The sequence below is a fragment of the Rhinopithecus roxellana genome, chromosome 9, assembly GCF_007565055.1.
Source record: "Rhinopithecus roxellana isolate Shanxi Qingling chromosome 9, ASM756505v1, whole genome shotgun sequence".
In the NCBI taxonomy this organism is placed as follows: Eukaryota; Metazoa; Chordata; class Mammalia; order Primates; family Cercopithecidae; genus Rhinopithecus; species Rhinopithecus roxellana.
In genome coordinates, this window is record NC_044557.1 from 11,786,271 (window position 1) to 11,810,179 (window position 23,909).

Consider the following 23,909-nt stretch of genomic DNA (forward strand, 5'->3'; position numbering starts at 1 on the left):
TATCTGTTGTATTTTAGTTAATTTTATTGCTCAACCTCTGTCTTTATTTCAGTGGCTTGTGTGTAGTCTTTCTGGTTTTCAGGATTATATAAATCTGGGTCCAGTCAGGAAATCATGCAGTAATTTGAGCAGAGAATGTTTAGTGTAAAGGATTATTTACTGTAACAGAACTAGTAGGAAGTACAGAAAGTGCTACAGAATATAGAAATAGATGTAAGAAACAGCCACTACTTCTAGAACTACAATTGAGCACCCAAAGAAGAGGACTATCCCAGGCTGAGATCAGGTCTTGTTGGAGAGGGTATATCCATAGGTTATTGGATGGCAGAGAAGTTGATGGAATTTGCCAGAAATCTATCCTCTAGGATACCATAGAAAGATGTTCATAGAGGCATTTTGCTAGAGGCTGTGTTCTACAAACTGTCCAAAAGAGAGTGCTGGGGAAAACTGTCTGTTGTCATGCACTGCAGCATCCTGGTGCTGGGGAAGCCTGCCAAGCAATGCACCAGGCTGAGAAGCAAAGTCCTTTCCCCTTGCAGTGTTTTGTCCAATGAACATTACCTATCAGTTGGGATTGAGGCAGTGGGTGTTAAAAAGAATATTTATTTGTGCGTAATCCCTGGTGGGATCAGGGCGGCATATTACTACACTAGGGTTTTCTTGAAGAACATACTTGTTATTTTATTCCCTTTTGCCATTCAGAAACGATGGTACACGCCTTTTGACTTAGAGGCCAATTCCTGCTTTTGCGTTTGGTTGTTCCCAGTTCAGCTGATTGTGGCTATTTCCTGCTTGCTTCCTGTATTCTCTCATACTGAAATATAAAAATGAAACCGTAGTCCTGGACCAAATATTTAGGTACTGCTTGTTTTTACTACACTGACTTAGATCAGTGGCTCTGTCTGTAGCTTTAAGAGGTACACCTGGTTTATTTTAACAATATCAGACTTTAACACTGTCTCAGTCCCAACTGATAGGTAAAGTTCAACAGATAGCAACAGACCCAAAGAAGGCATTTTATCTCAGAAAATGTCATATTTTATAGCTTTTATTTTAGGATGTATTGAAAAGAAACTCAAGATACCAGAGCCACAAATCTGTCAGTATGCCCTTGAACGAGTAGTTTTGTCTGATGAATGACAGAGCAAACTAGATAATTTTATGATTTTATTTCTCTTGACCTGCTTTTCACAAATATCAAAGTGCCTATTTTGTTTGGGTTTATTTGCACAAGAATATTTATGAACTATGTCTTTGTTTTTGTGAACGCAACTGGTTTTAAAGTTTTGGAGTGAGGTTTTTAAATTTCAACAATATAATATGACTGATTTTTACTTGGCCTCATTTTATTGCTTTTGTCACAGTAATTCAACTGCAGGGAATTCAGAGGCCTAAAAAAAGCTCTTGTTACCTTATGCTAGCTAGGTCTGTACATCAAGGGAATGATTTAGAAAATACACATACCTAGGTTGTTTTCAATTTGACTTTCTGAACACATTTTAAAAATATCTTGGGCATTTGCCAACCTTTGTGTACCTCCTTATACTTAATATTTATAAAACTGTTTAAAATATTTGCTCTTTTGTGAGATTCACTGTGGCTTAATATTGCATTAATAATTCAGAGGAAAATCTGTTGAATTTCTTTCCTCTCCCTGTGTTTTTGTGTGTGTCCCTCTCTTAGTATCTATCTGTGTGTGTGTGTGTGTGTGTGTGTGTGTGTGTGTGTGTGTATATATATATATATATTTTACTCTTAATAACAGTCTCCCCACTTGCTAGCCTTAGGACACTGAAGTATCAACTCTTTCACCTTTAGTGGGAACTATGGCATCTGTACTACAGTCTTTGCTACTTAATTCAGGCCATGGAAAATTACAAGTTTAAATACTTTATATATCTAGCTATTATATTCTCTGTTCATTTTCTCTTATTTTGAACTCTGAAGCATTTACCTTATCTTTTTTGTCTGTTTCTTCCTCCCTACCCCCAAGACAGAGTCTCGCCCTGTCACCCAGGCTGGAGTTCAGTGGCGCGATCTCAGCTAACTGCAATCTCTGCCTCTTGGGTTCACACCATTCTCCCGCTTCAACTTCCCGAGTAGCTGGGACAGCTGGGACTATAGGCACAGGCCACCACGTGCGGTTAATTTTTTTTTTTTTTTTGTATTTTTAGTAAAGCCGGGGTTTCACCCTGTTAGCCAGTATGGTCTCTATCTCCTGACCTCGTGATCCGCCTGCCTTGGCCTCCTAAAGTGCTGGGATTACAGGCGTGAGCCACCACGTCCGGCCGTTTTTTCTTTTTTTTTTTAAAGTATGATATTCACAATTAAACTGTAAGCTTTTAAAGACTTGAAGTATGATATTCACAATTAAATTGTAAGCTTTTAAAGACTTGTGTTTTCTCTCCAGTGAAATATAATACCCCAAACAGGCTATAGTTAATGTCCAGTGGAGGGTGTAATTTGTCAAGTACATAGATACATGTCTTCTTTTCATGATCTTAAATAACAGAGAAACTGCACTCAGTTACTCATTAGTAGCAGTCTTGAATAATACCTTTGTTATAAGGTATTCAGCTAAGTGTCAGAAGTAAACAAGTGACTAGCATGTAGACCCTTACTTTGAAGAGGCCACAGTCAAGTGGGTGGGAAACAGGATAGTCACTTTGTGGAGAGAGGATACAGAGATACACATAGGCTCAGGGTGTTTGAGAGCTTTTGAAAAAAGGTACAGTTATGGATTGAATGTTCACTTCCCCACAAAAGTCATATGTTGAAACCCTGACTGCCCCCTACCCCATGCCCAGTGTAGCTGTACTTGAATAAGGGGCTTCCAAGGAAGTAATGAAGATCATAATGGTGAGGCCCTGATCCAATAGTGTCATTTTAAAAAGTGACACCAGAGAGCTCCCTCATGCTTTTTTATGTGTACAAAGAAGAGGTCATGTGAGAACACAGCAAGATGGTGACCATCTGCAAGCCAGGAAGAGAGGCCTAGAGGCCTTACCAGAAAGTGATTCTGCTGGCACTTTTATCTTGGACTTCTAACTTGAGAAAATAAATTTGGGTTGTTTAAGCCACCCAGTCTATGGTACTTTGTTATGACAGCCTGAAAAGACTAAGGCTCGTAAGTGTTTTGGGGCTGGACTTAGAGATTTCTAAGAGGAGGGGACTCATTAGTGGCATCTTAGTGAACAAGGAGGACTTTCTAGGTAGAGACTAGAATGCATATGCAAGAACATGGAGGCTCGAAGTGTATTGTGGTAAAGGGAACTTCAGCAAAGGCTGTGGGAGGAGAGATGGCTGGAGGTGCCCCTGAAATAGTGTTCAGGGCTCAGATTAGATAATGCACTTTTGAAATGGAAAAAAATGGAGCCCAGATATGAGCAAAGTTCTGCAGCTTTGGAATTACACCAAGGATTTAAGCCCAGCTCTACATTTTTTTCTTTGTAAAATGGGTGTAATAAAACCTACCTTGAAGGTTTTTTTGAGGGATAATTAAAAGACAATTCTAAAACAGTTGGTTGAATGCCAGGCAACTACTAAGTGTAGTAATTATTAAGGTGGATGAAATCAGATCTGTTGGGCTCCAAATGAAGGTTGAACTTACTACACTCTGCCTGTCTGTAGATGTAAACATAGATGCTATCATATTTGTAATATTCTTGTCAAATGGGATGGGATTAGGGTGACAGTCTGGCAAATTGAGGCTCTTTGCCTTAGGACCTGTTTTTCTGTAGAGGATGAAGCAGGACCCTTTGTTGAATTAGGGAGCCTGGTCTTGAGAGGTTGTTGGTTGTAGTAGTGGTAATGAATTTGCTGTGGGAGTGGGATCCAGAGGTGAATAAACACAGAGATATTGCTGGGCATTGTTGAAAATCCAGTTAAGCTTGAAGATTATAAGTTTTTAGTGGCACCAATACAAGCACTGGATTTCTTTCTTAAGTAACGCTTCACAATATAAAACAGTCCATGGAGAAGAGAGATTATTGGCTTGTTCCATGATCAGAAGTTTGCAAGATGAGTGAGGCAGAAAGTTAGAATGAAGGATTGGGAGTAATGAAGACTCAGTAAGTGAAGCAATGTTCATGGGATTGATTTGGAAAGATGATGAGAGTAGGTGTTAGCCGGTTGTGGCCCGTGGGCCAAACTTGGACTGCTGCCTTTTTTTGTGTGGTCTGCAGCTAAGAATGATGTTTACTTTCAAATGGTTGGAAGAATATTTTATGACATCAAAATGATACGACTTTCCAATTTTAGTGTCCAGAAATAAAATTGTGTTGGAACAAAGCCATGTTCTTTCACTTATAAGTTGTCTATAGCTACTTTTGCCCTACAACAGCAGTGTTCAGTAGTTGGGAGAGAAACTATTGCCTGCAAATCCTAAAATGTTTACTATCTGGCCTTTTCAGAAAAAGTTTGCTGATCCTTGGGGTAGAGGACTAGTGACATTGACTGTAGTGGCAGACAACAAGCCAAGTAGACATAAAATCAGGTCAGAGAAAAAAGTAAGGATTCAGGTTGGACAATTGAGTGATACAAGTCCTCAGTTAAAGGTGTCATAGTTGTTCCTTTGAAGACTGAAAAAGTTGTTCATGTACATTGAGGATGCCCCTGATTGTGGTATGAGTTGGAGAGTAGAGAAGACTACAGTAGAAATGCTAGAATTCCCAATAAAGGTGGAAGAGTTGATATTTCCTAAGGATAGGAAGTGGGGGATTATTATTAGTATATAAGAAAACGTAGTAAGAAATAAAAATACAAAACATGTTTTCCTGCACCTTTTTCAATAAGTTTTTTAAAAAAACATGATTGTGAATCTTATAGGCCTAAAGTTGTCTTTCTAATTTTGCATTTTAATTGCCACTGAGGTTGGGCATAATTTCATATTTGCTTGTGGTTTAGTAATTCTTCTGGTAAATACTTGTTGTCTCCTCTGCCTGCCTCCCCCCCTTTTTTTTTCATGAAAAGGAGATAGGATCTTGCTCTGTTGACCAGGCTGGAGTGCAGTGGTGCTATTGTAGCTCACTGTAACCTCAAACTCCTCCCCCAAGGGATCCTCCTGCCTCAACCTCCTGAGTAGCTGGGACTTCAGGTACATGCCACCACTTACACCTGGCTATTTTTTTTAAAAAAACTTTTTTTTTTTTTTTTTCGTAGAGATGATGGTCTTGCTGTGTTGCCTCGGTTGGTCTCTAACTCCTGGCCTCAAATAATCCTGCAGCCTTGGCATTCCAAGGTGCTGGGATTATAGGCATGAGCCACTGCACCTGGCCTTCTGCCCTTTTATTACAAAAATTAAAAATGTTTCTTTGTAAATAATTCTTATAAATTTGGATATCAACCCTTTGCCACATGTTGCAATTTTTCCCCCCCTTTTGTTGTTTGTATTTTGATGTTTTACTGTGTGCTTTGCCAGATAGAATATATCATTTTTATCATTTTTACGTTTTGCCTGTGGCTTTTTAATTTAGAATGTCTTCTCTACCTGAAATGAGATACATAGGTGTCTGTCTTTTTTTCTGGTTATTTTATTTTGCTTTGGTTGCTCAGAGGCAGGTGTGTGACTGAGCTTTAATTGAATAGAACCTGTTGACTTGTAAATTGTAAGTACTCAGTTTTCACATAGTTTCATTTTCCTATTAAGCTGTGTTTTCCTCAACCTGATTTATATATGAATTCCCATAGCCCACCTCAGAATCTTAAATTATAGTTTAGTGGGATAATCATGAATATGAATATACTGACTTTAGTTTTAATTTACCATTTTCTTTAAAGCTTTGTTTTGTTATAGTTTGTTCCCATGATTTAGTTTTGGCTCGTATAAGTTTCCTGTTACATTTCCAACTTTATTTTATTTTAGTCATGCCACTTTTCTCCAACCCAAACTGAGAATAACAATATGACATTCCTTCCTAAGGTGATTTTTCTTTGCTTTTTTTCCCCCCTCATGTGACAGGTCTAGGAGTGAACTTTAGGAAATATATACTGTGAAGGAATTATCTTTGCTGATTGCTCAGTTCTTGCTTTTTTTTCTTTTTTCTTTTGAGACACAGGGTCTTGCTCTGTCTCCTAGGCTGGAGTACAGTGGCATGACCACGGCTCACTGCAGCCTTGACCTCCCAGGCTCAAGTAATCTTCCTGCCTCAGAGTTCTGAGTCCCTGGGATCACAGGTGCACACTACTACACCTGGCTAATATTTTAAATGTTTTATAGAAATAGAGTCTCACTATTTTGCCAGGGCTGGTCTCGAACTCCTGGGCTCAAGCAGTCCTCCCACCTTGGCCTCCCAAAGTGCTGGGATTACAGTCATGAACCTTACTCATAGTTTTAAAAGTCAAGTTGTCTTTCATCTATTTCCTGTCTGCACAAAATAGCTTTCTTTTCCATTAATCTGCTATTCCCCTTAGGCTTTATTTATTTGTTTTTGAGACAGAGTTTCGTTCTGTCACCCAGGCTGAAGTATAGTGGTGTGATCACAGCTTGCTGCAGCCTTTACCTCTTGGGCTCAAGGGATCGCCCCACCTCCACTTCCTGAGTAGCAGGGACTATAGTCACGAGCCACAATGCCTGGCTAATTTTTAAATTTTTTTTGTATAGATGAGGGTCTCACTGTGTTGCCCAGACTGTTCTCGAACTCCTGGACTCAAACAATCCTCCTGCCCCAGCCTCCCAAAGTGCTGGGATTACAGGCATGAAGATCTTGCTTGCATTTTAACTCATAATTCGTGTATTTATATAAATTCATTTTGAAATAGTTTCAAACTTACAGAAAAATTGTGAGAAATAGCACAAGGAACTTCTTCCTGTATACCAGGGGTGTCCAATCTTTTGGCGTCCCCGGGCCATATTGGAAAAAAGATGGTCATGGGCCACACATAAAATACACAAATACTAATAGCTGATGAGCTAAAAGAAAAAAAAATCTCGCAATGTTTTAAGAAAGTTTATGATTTTGTGTTTGGCTGCATTCAGAGCCATCCTGGACTGCATATTACCCATGGGCTGTGGGTTGGACGAGCTTGCTATACACCCTTTGCTTAGATTCACAATGGCTTACTTTTATGTATCTTTATTTTGATAGAATTTCAAGTTTGTAGAAGAACTGGCACAACAGTACAAGGAACTCCAATACACCCTTCGCTTAGATTCATTAGTTGCTTGCATTTTGATAAATTTGCTTTATTACACACACACACACACACACACACACACACACTTGTTTTCTGTACCATTTGGAGGAGTTTGGAGTACAATTTTTTTTTTGTTTTTACTTTAGTACATATTTTCCAAGAACAAGGATGTTTTCTTAGAAAACTACAGTATACTTATTAAAATCAGTAAGTTTAATAATTATACAATACCATTTATATATAACCTGTATTCATATTCTGCCACTTGTTTTCAATAATGTATCCTGTAGGTATCTTTCTCCCTTAGTTTAGGATCTAGTCCAGGAATATCATGAATATGATAAGTATCCATCTCAGGACGTACATCAGTAGGTGCATTGGTTTGGCCTGTAAAAAGTAAAATAAAGGTTCCTCTTCAAAGACTTTCTTCCTCATCTAATTAGGAATAAATAGTAACTTCTCTTAAAAGCAAAATTTATTCAAAGACCTGTACTAACATTCTGAAATATCTGCTATCCATAATAAAAATCTATGTACTTTATGTTCGTAGCTCCCACAAATTAGCCTAAATATTTGCCCTGGCATGCTTTTACTGGATCCAAGCAAACATTAAGTCATAGCCTGTTCCTCTTCCTTATTTAAAAGTGTTTTTACCTTTCTCAGCATTCCACAAGTTACTTCCTCCTTCCTTTGTTCTCCTCTACCTTTTCCTGTTTTAAAAAGTTCTAAGTTACCGTCCAGTCAGGTCAAATACAAAATGTAAGGTCCTGTTCCAGCCAATGAAAACCAGACAGAGCAGTAAAGTGACTGCATCAGGTTATAAATGACCTTGTCTCCTTTGGTGTACTCTCATGGCAAAACTGCTGGCGAGTGTACCCTTTCTACAAAAAGTAAAAAAATGACCTTGCTAAAACAATTAAGTTTATATTCAAATGCTGTTTCTTTACGGCACCAAGAAGCAAACATTTCAAACAGGCCCAATGTTAGCGAAGTTAGTTTTGACTACTTCAGATGGCGTTCATTGGATTTCTCCATTGTGAAGTGACTCTTTTATCCCTTTATTAATTGGTAATTTGTGGAGAGATACTTTGAGATTATGCAGATAATCCTGTTCCTCACCAAATTTTCACACACTGGTTTTAGCATCCATTGGTATTTTTCTAACACCATTATTTCTTCTGTATTTATTTGTTGCCATTCTACTGTGAGAGCTTTTCCTTCTCCCCCAACTTATTTGTTCATTCATCATTTAGGTATGGACTCTTTGATTCTCATTTTATTTTATGACTATTATCATCAATCTCTATTACGTAGATTCCCAAAACGTACTCAGTTTGGCCAACAGAAGACTCTTCAAGCCAGATTCTGTATCTTTGACATCTCCTCATTTTTTTTGAGGACTTCTATATTTTGTCTTAAGAAGGTGTTTCAGACTTTTGTGTTCCCTGCCTAAATTTAGGAGTCAGTCATTTTCCCAAGGAACCGTAGTTTCTTTTCTTTGCCTAGGAGAACAGTATTTAGAAACCAAGATCTGGGTGCTAGGTTTTCTTATGGTTACTGGTGTGTTTCTTACATCTGCCTGTGTATTCTAGGCCTTCATAAGCAAGGAAAAATATGTATATGTGTGTATTTCTGCAGTTTTCTATTTTGTGTGTGTGTGTTTGTGTATATTTTAAAATTCACACTGTGAGTTCTCACTGACTCCTCCATTTCCATCCAACATAGGATATAGTCTAGGCTATACCCAGTCTTTCCATGCTTTGTTTTCCCTCAGAAACACCGTGAAGCTGCTGAGATCTTGTTGAAAATTGGCACCTAAAATCAAAAGTATTTTATGTGTATTTACTAACTGTACAAAAATCTCCCGGTTTTATCAACTCTACTAATGTTTCTTGAAATGGGAATATGTTTGTTTATGGAAGGATTAAGTAGTTTCTCTATTAAGTAATAGAAGCAGCACCTATTGAGCATGTGGTAGGCATCAAGGACTATTGTAGACAGTTTATATGTATTACATCAGTAATGATATAATAGTGATGACACGCATGCGTGCGCGCGCACGCACACACACACACATTTTTGAGATGGTCTTGCTCTGTTAACCCATGTTGGAGTGCAGTAGTGCAATCATAGCTCACTGCAGCCTTGAGCTCCTGGGCACAAGTGATCCTTCTGTCTCGACTTTCCAAGTAGCTGGAACTGCAGGTATGTGCCACCATGCCTGGCTGATTTTTAAATTTTTTTTGTAAAGATGAGGTCTCTCCATGTTGCCCAGGTTGGTCTCTAACTCTTAGGCTTCAGTTGTCCTCCTTGCTTGGCCTCCCAAAGTGCTGAGATTATAGACATGAGCCATTGGTCCAAACACCCACACTATATGATGCTTTACTTAAGTGTAATTTTTATTTATATTGAAAAGAGCACTTTCTGTTAGACTGTGACTCAGAATGAACATACAACTTGATATGAAATTATGATTTGATATACTAATATTCATTCTACAAATGATCCTTCTAAGGAGTAGCAAATGAGTTAAGTAAAATTAAGTTATATTCCTACTGATATAAATCCTATTGAATTGTGACCAGTAGAATTTTACATTTGTTGAGTGTTGTGACTTCCCACCGTAACCTGTAGGGATTTAGTCTAGATAATAGTTACTAAATTGAATTATATAATTTGTGTTTGGAGGTTGAAAATAATTCATGAAGTTTTTCTGTGAAGAGAGTGAACTCCCTTAACAAGAATACAAATAATAGGAAAACCTGACTTTGTTTTCTGTAGTGGTTCACTTTTTGGTATTTTTTTCCCTTAAAATGTTCTATAAGCTATCATAAGTTTCGGTCATATTAGTTACTGTAAGTAACTTGAATATTGAAATAAAGAAGTTCTTTTTTTTTTTTTTTTTTTTTTTTTTGAGACGGAGTCTCGCTCTGTCACCCAGGCTGGAGTGCAGTGGCCGGATCTCAGCTCACTGCAAGCTCCGCCCCCCGGGTTTACGCCATTCTCCGGCCTCAGCCTCCCGAGTAGCTGGGACTACAGGCGCCCGCCACCTCGCCCGGCTCGTTGTTTTGTATTTTTTAGTAGAGACGGGGTTTCACCGTGTTAGCCAGGATGGTCTCTATCTCCTGACCTCGTGATCCGCCCGTCTCGGCCTCCCAAAGTGCTGGGATTACGGGCTTGAGCCACCGCGCCCGGCCAGAAATTATTTTTAAAAGAAGCATTGTGTTTACTTAGTTTTAAGAAATACAAGCAAAGGAAGACATTAGATCTTTTTGGCCTTGTATTCCTATTGTTGTAATATTTGAAGTAGGTTTTCTCTTTTCTGAGAATATATAACTTGCAACTAACTTGTGTCATCTTGAACGAGGCAACTGCTGAGGCTCAATTTCATAATGAAATGGAGTGATCTCTTCTTCAGTACCTCATAAGAGAGCTCTTTAAGTTGAGTTTAGCTTCTGGAGTATGGTCCCTGAATCCTCAAGCTTATTATAGTTCCTGAGGCATAAACAAGTGATCAGTTTTTGTTTATTGAATGGGGAAATCATCACATGAAATCTTTTTATACAAAACACTTAAAAATTTAAATATCCAAATGCTAGGTAATGTTGTTGAGTAATTTTTTATTGAAAGCATTTTAAAGAGCATTTGAGAGCACTTGTTGAATTTAAAATGTGAAGTGTATTTTAAAATACACTGTTAATAAAGGTAATTGTACTCACTGGCTACTGTTTATGGTTTGAAGACCAATTAATATGAAATAATTCTTTATGATTTTAAACGTCTTTAGTTTTATGAATTTATTATAAACAAGTTGAAAGTAATTTTTAAACAGCTTATTGAAAATATACTAACCATTTAAGAGACTGATTTTCTGGAGCAAAGACTGTCTGGGACCTGAAACCATTCTTTGAAATTATTTCCCTAGTGTGCCCGTGTCTTTCCTAACTTACTGGTTCGATGGTGAAGAAGTTGTTAAATGCAGCCCTGGGGTGGGGGCGGGGGAAGTTCTGAACTGTAGTTTAAAAAGTTTTCACAAACATTTTGGTTACTCAATTTGGATGGTGTTCTTTAAGTGAGTTTTATTGAGTTGTGGAATCATTGATGACAAATTAATAATTTAAGGTTCAAGTCTTGCATTGCTGTAAAGAAATAACTGAGCATTTGAGAGGCCGAGGTGGGCGGATCACGAGGTCAGGAGATCGAGACCATCTTGGCCAACGTGGTGAAACCCCATCTCTACTAAAATACAAAAAATTAGCAGGGCATGGTGGTGCGTGGCTGTAATCCCAGCTACTGGGAGGCTGAGGCTGGTGAATCGCTTGAACCCAGGAGGCGGAGGTTGCAGTGAGCTGAGATCGTGCCACTGCACTCAGCCTGATAACAGAGCAAGACTGTCTCAAAAGTAATAATAATAATAAAAAAAGTAAGAAATACCTAAGCTTGGGTAATTTTTAAAGAAAATAGGTTTGTTTGGCTCATGGTTCTGCAGGCTTTACAGAAAGTGGGATACTGACATCTGTTTGGCCTCTGGCGAGGCCTCAGGAAGCTTTTACTCATGCTGGAAGGTGAAGGGGGAACAAGCAGGTTGCACGGCCAAAGCAGGAGCAACAGAGAGTAGGGGGAGGTGCCGTATACTTTTAAACTACTGGATCTCAAGAGAACTCACTGTCATGAGGACAGCACCAAGACAGGAGAGATCCACTTCCAAGATCCAATCACTGCCTGCAATTGGGGATTACAATTCAGCATGGGATTTGGGCTGTGACAATATTAAAACTGTATCAGTGACCCTCCCAGCACTTTAGAGCCTATACCATTGCTATGATTTGATGATGACAGTACATTTTCAAGAATTGCTTAAACTTTCTCTGGTTCATTCAGAAAAGTAGGGATAGAATTACTTGCTCCAGTAAATGGAATTAAACTATAGGATCATTTTTTAAGTGTGCATTGTTCTCAGGGGTCTCAGACTTTTTTTGTTGTGGTTTCTTCTTACAGTATTTTTAGTAGTGCATAAGATTTATGAATAAGATTGAAATATCCCTTTATTGTGTGGGAAATCCAGAACAAGTAATTTACTCTTTCTCAGTCTGTTTTTATTTGTATGGTGCAGGTAATACTACCCATCCTGCCTTTATTCCTGTGATACTTAAGAAATTGTATTAATGGATGTTAAAGTGCTTTGAAAACTTACAGATAATACTTTAGCTGCTTTGTTTTATGTAGAAATTGTATTAATTGATGTTAAAGTGCTTTGAAAACTTACAGATAATACTTTAGCTGCTTTGTTTTATGTAGCTTTTGCCGGTGTTCATCTGTAGATAAAATTAGCATTTTGGACTTTAGAAGATGCCACTTTATAAGTCCAAAAAACTTTGTAGTTAACCTATGTATGTCTTTGTAAATAAGTAATATGCTTAGATTTTTTGAAAGTTCTTAAAGGGGTCATTGAGATAATTTGATTTAATGACTTTATTTTGCAGGTGAAAAAACCAAAGCCAGAAAAGATAATGACTTAAAATCATATAGTATGACAAGGCCAGTTTTGCATTCCACAGTACGTTAATATATGGAAAGAGTATATTTGGTATGAGCTCATGTTTGGTTTATTTTATGGTATATTCATGGAAGGGAACAGATACAGATCATCTGAAGTGATGAGTAGTTCCCAGTTGTGCATTTTTGCTTTGGAATATTCTTAAATTCAAATATTGTTCTTTATAAATTCATAGCTTTTCAAATAAAAATAAACCCCACTATGAAATCCTGAACCAGGAGGAGCTGAAAATGTGTATTTTTTTAAAAATCATGTTTCCCTATTGATCTCAGTACATCCTAAGAACTGTTGCCAGTTAATGAATATTTTGTTTAGACTTTTCCTGAATTAGAGGAGGTGAGCAACTTGTTTTAAAGGTTTTTCTAGGCTGCAGCTCCCATAAGGACATATATATATTTTAAAAAGTGTTAAGGATGCTTAGTGTAGCACTTCTGTTTCTTGAAAAATCCAGATAATGCTAACCAGTAATCCTCAAATCTGAGGCCATTATTCTCTGAGGATTAATTTTGTTAGCTCAAAGATATGTGGAACTTTGCATGTAGAGGGTGTTGGTAATAGGCAGTTGTGTTTAGGGCGATACGTGTAGTAATATAGGTTTGAAAAGGTCTTGTGTTCAGATGTTTGAGTAAAAGGGAGAGGAGGAAAGCCTTTGGGGACCCATAAAGTCCTATAACTTTCAAAATGATAAAATTTCAGCTAGATGAGCCTCATATCTTGTCCTTTAAAGTTTTATATATTATTTTATCACTTCAAATATTATACGCTAAAACTGTCGTAGAACTACCATGTACCGTTTCTCTCTCTTGGAGTTCACACTGTTTCCAAGCCAAGGGGAATATGAAAATTAAAAGGATGTGGGGGAAGCTGGAAGCTACATCTGTGAATACAGGCATCTTAAAATTCGCCATGTATCAAAATGTGTAATGTGGATGCTTCCAAGAGAGCTTCTTTTAAAAAAAATTATTTGTATTATTGAATTGGAGGGATAGGGGAAGAAGATAGTCAAGAGAATATAGAAGCAAAAATGTACTTGATGTGCTTTGACTTTCCTATAGCCATTGGGAACGCTGAAATTTGAAAGGACTTTCCAGAGTAGAAAACTATAACTTTCACAGTGTTTTACACTTACTCAACAGTTGTTTCTTAGATGTTTGCTAAGACCATGCAACTGTGATAAATACATTAAATATAAGATGTTATTTTTCCCTTCAGTGAGTTTACAGTCTGGACAGAAAAGATATGTGGAACCAAAGAAAACTTTACAAGACAATTTTTGCTAAATTATGTAACAAATGCTCTATTAGAGGAAAAAGTATTAGCCAGGGCAAAAGTTAGCTAGTGAGATGGAACTTAAACCAAAGAGGTTCGGTATCTGACTGTTGTCTTAGCCCAGGTAAGCTCATTCTTCCTTCTGAGACTCTCTGTGAGCATGGAAGGGCAGCTACTCTTAATTTAGGCCCTTCAGCACAGTTGATGGCCCAGAGCATGGCAGAGGATAACTGTGTTGTCTTTTCTTCACTTTAACTTCTCTCTTGAAGTCAACTTATGTGTGAATGTAAGTATTCTTCCACAGACTTCTGGATATCCTGTCCTCGGCTGTTTTTCTTTTAGACACCTCTAACTTCAGGATTTCCATTTCCATTCTTCAGTTCCTCTTTAAGGAGTCGGTAGGCGATACCTTCACTAGATTTGAGAAGCATTGTTTTTTGGTTTTCCCTTTCCAGTCTTCCGTGCTTAAAAATGAAAGTTTAGAACGTGTCCTTTCTGTCACAGAAATGAAAATAAGTTGACATTATTGGACAGCTATATGTTAGGAATTTTATATTCAGTGTACTATTTAATCATCACAAATTTATGATGTGGTAATTAGTTTCATTTTACAGATACGGAAACTGGAGATGAAGTAATTTGCCTGAGGCTGCATGATCAATAAATGACATCAGATGCTCCCCTGCCCCGTCACCCCCAGCTGCTTCATTCTTCCTTCGAAACTGAGAGTACTAAAAGGAAAAAGAAAATATAGGAGGTTGAAAGAGAGCTGAATTGAACATCTTTTCAGCTAAAAGTTAATGAAAAGTTTAGTTTTGAATTATGCGTCAGGAGCCTCTGAGCAAATAGTTCTGTGTCAGAGCGTTTCATAGCTTCACAGACTGGATTTGAGTAGTGTTTCAGTTATTCAAGGGTAGTGAGCTTCTCTCATATGATCTCGTGCCTCTTCATAGGAGTATGGTAAAGAACTAGAGCACAGTGCTAGGTGTGTAGGAGGCACATAGGAAATTGATGCTCTGTGTTATCACTAAAACAAAATTTACGATTTGTATTCATCATTGAATATAGAGTAAAGTGGATGTTCTTGGCAGCTTTTGGCAAGTGAGTAGTGAACCTTAGTTTAACCATTTATTTTCTTTCATAATTCTTTGTTTATGTTTCATCCTGTCTCTTTATCAGTCCCATCACTGAGAAAAATGTTTTCCCTGTGTAGTTGCCTCTGCACTTAAAGCAGGCTTGGTCCATGAATCCCATGACAAGAGCGTTGAGGACATGAGGAACCTTCTTTGTTCATGGCCACAATTAGTGTGTTTTCTTTTGGATCACTGGTGAGTGAGCTTCCCTCTAGAGCTGGGTGAGCTTAGTCCTCAGTTTTGCAGAGAAAGGAGCAGCAAGGAGCAGTTGACTGCTTCCCTCTGGGTGCTAGGAGGAAAGGAAAGTGAGTCAGCATTCATTTTGTTCTCCTCCCACCTTGCAACATCTGTCTGCCATTGATCTGCTTCCTACCTCCTTTAACTTGTCAGTGCGTAATCCCCCATAAGGTATCCTTAAACTGCGTAATATTGTATGGGGCCTTTGGCAGTTCTTTCCTAAAACCAAATAGATTTAAGTCACAATTCTAAATTTTGGAATAATAGCAAGAAACGTTTGAAACACTTTGCAAATAGTTTCAGGTGTGCGCCTGTGAATATACCCTTTATTTTCTGTGCAGCCCCTACCCAGCACACAGCAGAGAGAAATACCAAGGAGTGAAATTGTGTTTTATGAGGAAACATGATGACTTCCTTCTCAAACAGACATAACTGTGTAACTGCCTAAGTTGTTCAGCCTTTTATTATGTTCTTACACTTGATCTTTTTCTATAATTTACCTTTTTCTTCTTTCTCTCAAATTCCTTATTTTGCTTTTATTATTTAGTGCAGGACTTGAACTCTCCTAAAATTGTTTCTTCTTTGTGGAAAAGAAAATGGCAGGAATGAGGCAGTAAAAATTGTGACCAAAGTAACAGAAATGCAAGGCCAAGGCATGTACAGCAGCCGTTACTAGATAACTACAACTTGATTATATTCAAGTGCAGATTTGACCAATGCTGAAATAGCATGGAAATTAGAGCTCTGAGGGACCTTAGGAGCTGCAGAACATAGCGTTTTTATTTCACAGGTGAGGAAACGACATTTTGGGGATTTAGCCAGATCAGTACAGCAAAGTTATCGATGAAACCATGGCTAGACCTTGGTCTCTTGACTTGCATTTGACTTTTCCATGATTGAGATGAGGTTAGCTTAGAAGTAACAAATGGCAGACACTGATGACCTAATGCTACACTGGCTTTTTATTAGTGTTTATTTTACTTTCATAAAAAATATTGTACATTTCAAGTTAGGATTATTATTGAATTACCACAATATTCACTACAGACTTTGATTTATGAGCTTCTCAAGTGTACATCAATTATAATCAGTTCTAATATTGATTATATTGATTATTCATAGTCTAACATTGGGGGATTGGTTGCATCCTGCTATATCCATGTGGTAGAATATCATACTTCCGGATTTGGAAAGTGTGTCTCATGGTATTAGGAAATGCTTAGGGTTTATTAAGTGAAAGTCCTGAACAATATATACAGTATAATACCAGTCATGTGTTTAAAAAAATGAAGTATATGGTTGCTTAAAAGTTAATAATGATAGTGGTTCTTTGAATGCTAGCATTATGAAAATTTTAATTTTACTTTATTTTCATGTTTTCTGCAAAGGCACATTGTAATCAAATCAGTATTATAAAAATGTAATTTATAATTCAGTTTCTATATTCAGCAATAATGTATGTGGTAAGAAGAGCTATATTTGTGAAACTCTTTGGTGTGGTTTAAGGTATTATTTATGTAATAATCTTGTCTTTCTGTATCTTTATTTTTCTGCCCTAGACTGTCTTATTAATGTATTTTTATTCCTTAGGAAACTCTCCGTATAGCTTTATTATACTTCATCTGTGCTCTCTCTATAACCCCTTTCATTTTACCTTTACTCGCCAATTTTGTTCAGATAATACATGTAAACATTATTTGTAAAGATACTGCAAGCCTTGATGCCAAAGCATACCAATCCCTGGCTTCACCTGTTTTCACCCTCAGGCTCACATTCCAGAAGGAACTTAACACATATAGCCGTTTTATAGGGTATTTAACGTACACATTGCTAACCAAGATGCTGCTTTTCCTTTTTTTCGTTACTTTTGGACAGCATTTACTTTCTGTCATCATAGATGAGGTTTTAGCTCCCATGCCACTCTTTTCCTCTCCTCTCTCACTCTGTGTGATTAAACGAGTATTAAAACTAAATAAGCAATTATGTTTATAGTATTTTGACTATGTAAACAGTGTGTCATTCTCCCACACCCCCCCACACCAAGTAATGTAATTCTCTTTGTAATTTTGGTTTTTCCTTAAAATCCATTTTTTCATTCACCTTAGGAAAAGATTCACTCTGAGTGCCAGATGAAAAAGTTGACTTGTGCTTAAAGGCCATGTTATTTATTTATTTTTTTTTTAAAGTCTTGAATGCTACAGTTGGACTCAGCAAGTCGAGATGCCACAGCTAAGACCTGTTGAAGGAATAGTGAATTGACATCTCCCATTGCACTACATTCTACAAAATATATTCATTGAGGAGATGGGTGCTGTAAGCCCTTATACTTATGTATTTCTGAGGATTGAAGGTGCTAGAGCCAGCCAACTTGTTATGAGTGAGTTTGAATGAATTAAATGTGAATTCACAGTATTTCCTCTACTCCAAAAGTTCTTGAGGCAATTGTAGGAAAGGACAAAGTGGACACAAAGACAATATGATAGGCTGTGTTGGGGGAGCTGCCCCAGTGGTGCCAGGGGCCTGAGGACCCTAGGGATACTTGAGACCCTAATTGGTATACTTCTTTAGGGTCAAGAGTTGGATGGAGTACAGCCTTGCCAGAGTTAACTGTCATAACTCGTTACTGGCCATGGGTATTTAATTTCACATGTTCTCCTCTACTGATTTATTAATTCAGAAAATGATATATTAACTTACTAGCTATAGTTGAATAAAGCTTAAATTGTATATTATTATGTTTTGAAATTTTTTTAGTTTTCTCAGATTGCACTTACGTTTCCATTCAGATGCTGAGTATTAGTTCAGTGTGTGTGTGTGTGTGTGTATGTATGTGTATAAAACATATGTTCTGGTGCTTGGTATTGAAGTTGTTAATAAAATTTGTGGTTTCTATCACAACAAGGTTTGCTAAACAAAACTATCAGAGCACACAAGTGCGTTAATAAACGCACTTAATGAGTCTGGGGTTTGTTTATTTTGCATTTTATGTTCATTGTTTCGAGTAATATGTTGTTCTGTGTGTTAACATTTTAAATTTATGTAGTGCATTTTCGAATTGTTTTAAAGTTCAGGAATTTAAAATCAACTAATTTTTAAAATTAATCTATACTAATTACTATACTATACTATACTATACTATACTATACTATACTATACTATACTATACTATACTGTACTGTAAAGAAGCCAGTGTGGCTCAGTGATTAAGAGCATGGAGGTCGGGTGTTGTGGCTCATGCCTGTTATCCCAGCACTTTGTGAGGCCAGTGCGGATGGATCTTTTGAGCTCAGGAGTTTGAGACTGTTTTGGGCAACATGGTGAAACCCCATCTCTACAAAAAAATACAAAAATTAGCTGAGCGTGGTGGCATGCGCCTGTGATCCCAGATACTTGGGAGGCTGAGGTGGGAGGATTACTTGAGCCTGGGAGGGGATGAGCCAAGATCATGCCATTGTACTCCAGCCTGGTTAACAGAGTGAGATCCTATCTTAAAAAAAAAAAAAAAAAAAAAAAAAAAAAAAGCATGGTTTCTGACTTTAAAGACCTGAGACCAAGTCTTGACAGTGTCACTTTGCAGACCAGCGCTGTCCAGTATGGTAGCCACTAGCTACAAGTAGCTATTAAGCACTTAAAATACTGGTAGGTTGACTAATGGAATTTTAAATTGTATTTAATTTTTATTAATTTAGATCTAGGTAGCCATGTGTGACTAGTGGCCACCATAATGGGCTTCACGGTACTAGGTGACTTACTTGACTTCTTTGTGTTCTAGTTTTCCCATCTGTACAGATGAGTATAAGTTACCTTTAGTGGTTACTATATGGATTAAATAAAGTAATATAGTTAAGAAGGAGTTTAGCACTATGCCTGGAGCAGAATATTTCCACGAGAAATTGTAGTTAATTATAATGACATACATTTAATAAACGAGTTATTTTGCTTTTGAGCATTAATTTAAACCTGTTTATTTTTGTTCTTCCCTTCCAGGATTAATTTATTTTTGGAAATCAAGTGCAATATTGGAAGCCATTTCTACTAATTTTATTTCATTTTTAAATTTATGATTTGATTTGAATACTATCATGGGAGGAGCTGTGAGTGCTGGGGAAGATAATGATGACTTAATTGATAATTTAAAAGAAGCTCAGTATATTCGTACTGAAAGAGTGGAGCAAGCCTTCAGAGCGATTGATCGTGGAGATTACTATTTGGAAGGCTACAGAGACAATGCTTACAAAGACTTAGCCTGGAAGCATGGAAACATCCACTTGTCAGCACCTTGCATTTATTCTGAAGTTATGGAAGCATTGAAACTTCAACCAGGATTGTCTTTTCTTAACCTGGGAAGTGGAACCGGATATTTAAGTACAATGGTGGGCTTAATTTTAGGTAATTTTATTTTTGTAAAATTCTATTTTAAAAAATAAGCCTATTTTGTATTATGGTTTATGATTTATAGGAGTTGTAACTTTGTATACAGTATGTTTGAATGTGTATACTCAATGTAGGTATCTTCCTTACTTAGATGTGAAAACACAAAGTAGTAGTAATCTTTTTTCATTCCCAGTCCTTACACTGATAGTTCCCACGTGTAATCCTCAACTTACAGTAGCTCTGGGAACTGACTGTTCTCTGTTAGTCATTTTCTGTACTTCTAGTCAAGCGCTGGTAGGCAGGAAACTCAGGAGTAATATTTAATCTATTTCAGGTAGAGTGTTCTGTCTTCTGGCATATAAAGTTTGATGGTTATCTAAGCATTGTGCCAGGTTTTTGTTAGAGAGACAGGAGAATGTGGGATATATAAGATGTGGCACTGTTAGAGTAAAGCAAGGGATTGGAGAAAAATAGAGAAGAAAGAAGTATATGTTCATTAAGCTTTCAGCAAACTTTTCTAGTGTTTGCTCTGCCAAGTGTTATTCCTGGCATGTACATATGGCAGTGATCAAAAGGGACTAAGATTTCTGCCCTCAAAGAGCTTACTGGATGTTAAATGCTAGGTATTGTTTAAAGCAGTGTGTGTGTATTAACTCATTCAGTGTTCCTAATACTCCTTTGAAGTACAGACTATTATTAATCCTTTTATATGGGCAAGTAAACAAAGGCACAGGGAGGTTAAATAACGTGCCTGAAAGTCACATATTTAGGAAGTGACAACTGGATAATATGGAATATAGGTGGAAGATGCATGGGTAGAGGAAAATCTGCTGTAAGACATTATGTTGGATGGAGGATGACCAACTATGAAGTTTACCAAGGCATTTAGTTCAGCTGCCATATTCACTGGCTGCTACTGTGTGGCATATGTTAAAATAGAGCATTATTTGAGGGAGTGGGTGGGGTGTTAGAAGACATAAGAAAATCAACAGCCTTCATGTAGTCTGATAGGTACTATAGTTGAGGTATATCCCTAAATTAATAAGGATGAGAATGTGGTGTAAAATTCATTCTAAAGTGATGGAGAATCATTGAAGAATTTTAAATAGAGAATGACATATCCTCTAGTAGGGTGACTATGTTCTAGTGTGCTGGGACAGTTCTACTTTATCTCTGTTTTCCTAGTGTCAGTATTAATAGTGTCCTTTCATTCCTCAAAGTGTCTGAGTTTGGACAATAAATTATGTGGTCACATTATGACTTTTAAGGTAGAGTCAGGTCTGAAATTTCCTCCGTACACACTAGCTAGTTCCTTACTCTGTTAGTCATGGGACCTCCCATCTGTTTCACTTAAAAGAGTGGGGATGGAAGCCTTTCATTCTGCAACTGGATTATTTCCTAATGTATAAGAACTGCTCAAAGGTGATAGGAAATGATTAATTTTCATCGATAAAGATAAATTTAGAAGCTTACATTTAAATTTGGCACTCCTCCCTGTCCTGAGACAGGAATTTCTTAACAGGTGGGAACTTCCAGATGTCTGTCACTTCTATCACCAGTTTCTTTGAAAAAGGAATCTCCAGGGTTTGAGACAGTCTGCAAAATCTAGAGGTGAAAGTAGGGAGAGCTGCTTCTTTAAAAAAAAATGGGAATTGCTATCCTTGAACATTTCTTAACTAGCTCTGGCAACTCTAGGCTGGAGTCCAAGCCTTATACCATGTTTGGCCAGCCTGAAAGTGCCTGTTTATTCTGTCTTCTACTTCTCTAGTATATGCCAACTGGCTCATGCTGAGGGAGGTCAATCTAGCCAAACTTGGGATGGGGGAGGTATGCATCATAATTTGCAATCTTGCCAGCAATGAGGTTGCCTTCTTAGACTCATTGCCTAGTCCCAGGCTCCAGGAGATTAGATGTCTGTGGCCAGATGGCACTGTAAGCAGATGTCAAACTTGTTGTATCATGAATGTCTTTTAATCCATGACATGGGCAGTGTGGGGAAAGGGACCATTGGTGTAAATGATCTGCAGTGCGCTAGATGGTTTCCTCCTGTTACAAGGCTCTAGGGAGTCATGGATCTTACATATATGGCAGTGGCTCCTGGATACTATTCCAGGATTTATCTTCGTGTGATCCTGCTAAGTTAAGACCAAGATATAGTTGTTCTCGTTTTGATTAAGAATATTCCTTTGGTGAGAAAGATTAAAGAAGGAGAAGCAGAAACAACAGTCTGTAAAACTATGATTACAGCTAATAAGTCTGAAATTCACCAGGCTTCTGAGGAAGCTTTATCTTTTTTACCCTGCTTTCTATTTTTAGTTTGTGTATTGTGTGTGTTTTATGTCATGGAGGGGAAGGTATACATCCGTAAAAATCACTTAGAACTGGATCCAGAGGAGGATGCTCGTATGCTCCCTGTGATTATCTGAGTATAGTGAATCAAATTTGGCTCCACTGCTTCACAGCCACCTTATTAACAGAAGTTCTTTATTTAAAACAAAAAACTATAACACTATGGCTCAGCCATTTTTCTTTTCCACTTACAAGATGGGGATAACAGGTGCTCCCCATAGACAGTGGGTCCTATGGGTAGTACATATTTAGTAGTAAACTCTGGAGGAGTCCCGGCTGAAGCAGGGAGAGTGGGGCATCTGTGATTTGGTAACATAGTTAAGGAAGATACCCCTTGGGGAATTTCCACTTCATTCCAGAAACACAAATCCAGAAACACAAAATCAGTGAGAGCGGGGCATCTGTGATTTGGTAACACAGTTAAAGAAGATACTCCTTGGGGAGTTTCCACTTCACTCCAGAAACACAAATCCAGAAACACAAATTTGGTGAGACTAGGTTAGGTTTTTCTTTTATCATTAATTTATTCATTTATTTTTCGGCAGGGTCTCAGTCTCTTGCACAGGCTAGAGTGTGGCGACATGGTCTTGGCTCGCTGCAGCCTCGACCTCCTGGGCTCAATTGATTCTCCTCCCTCAGCCTCCTGAGTAGCTGGGAGTACCAATACGCATGGTTAATTTTTGTACTGGGTTTTCTTTAGAAAATTTCTTAAGATTAAAGCGCACTTTAGGGAATTATTCATAAATTTACTTTTATTGAAGACAGTGGAGAATAGATCACTCCAACTCCTGAGATGTGTCATTGAGACATGTTTTTTAATTTCAAATTGAAGGTAATTCTTCGTGTCCTGCTTGCTTCTCCTTAAATATTTTCCCTGAACTAAGGGTTTTCATAAAGATCTAGTACTTAATTGATTCTCCTCTCAGTACTGTCTTTTCATTCTCAGGGAATTCCATTGAAAAATAGGATGCAAAAAAAGCAGCCTCCCACGTCCTGTATTTTACCTCTGCTTTCCATAACTGAATTGAGTATCAGAACCATGAAGGCAAGTTATTATGATAAACTCTTTGTGATTCAGGTAGGGATTCTGAATCCTGATCCTTTTTACTTAGGGATTCATTTTCATTTTCTTCTATAATCCGTACTATAAAAATTCTAGGTATCTTATAAAACATGTACAGATTCATCCCACCTAATGATTTTCTCTTAGTCTCTTACCTAGTTCCCTAATTATTAGGGGTGATTTTGGGGAGACTGCCAGTGTCATCCAGCACTATGGATGCCACTACCTTGCTGCTACAACATTCTTTCCTAAAGGTGACAGTTGATAAGCAGGAAACTTAACTGCAGTTGCCATATTATTCAAAAGCATTAGTTAAGCTGTCTGCTGCCATCATGTTTGACCTCTACACTCTTTCTTTGTCATGGGACGTTAGGTCCTGGTCCTTATTCAGCTAACCTATATTGCCTTTGACCTCAGTGCTTGTGCTTTTTCTCTTTTGCCTGCATGCTTATGCATATTCTCTCACTCCCTCTGCCTCTAATGAGGTATGATTCACATACCATCAATTTTACTCATTTAAGAGTACAATTCAATGATTTTTAGTTAAGTTTACTGAGTTGTGCAGACATTACCACAATACAGTTTGAGGATACTTCCAATGTGCTGAAAAGATTACTCCCCATGCCCAGTTGCATCCACTCCCAGTACTCAGCCAGTCCCTGACAACCAGTTACCTACTTTCTGTCTCTATAGATTTGTCCTTTCTGGACATTTCATATAAATGAAATCATACAATATATGGTGTTCTGAATCCAGCTTCTTTCACTTAGCATTACATTTTCAGGGTTCATCC

General features: G+C 37.7%; 1 protein-coding gene across 5 annotated transcripts in view; it reads left to right on the forward strand.

The window, feature by feature from the left end:
- The window catches only part of PCMTD1 (protein-L-isoaspartate (D-aspartate) O-methyltransferase domain containing 1), a 76,321-nt gene that overhangs the window by 14,294 nt on the left and 38,118 nt on the right, over nucleotides 1-23,909 (forward strand). For 2 of the 5 annotated variants that reach the window (XM_010369143.2, XM_030937393.1), the window contains exon 2: nucleotides 19,318-19,719. The exons of the other annotated variants lie outside the window; for them this stretch is intronic. In XM_010369143.2, the coding sequence (XP_010367445.1) occupies nucleotides 19,413-19,719 (307 nt within the window). In that variant the 5' untranslated portion in view covers nucleotides 19,318-19,412. The remainder of the gene's footprint in view (nucleotides 1-19,317; nucleotides 19,720-23,909) is intronic. 5 annotated transcript variants of the gene reach the window in all.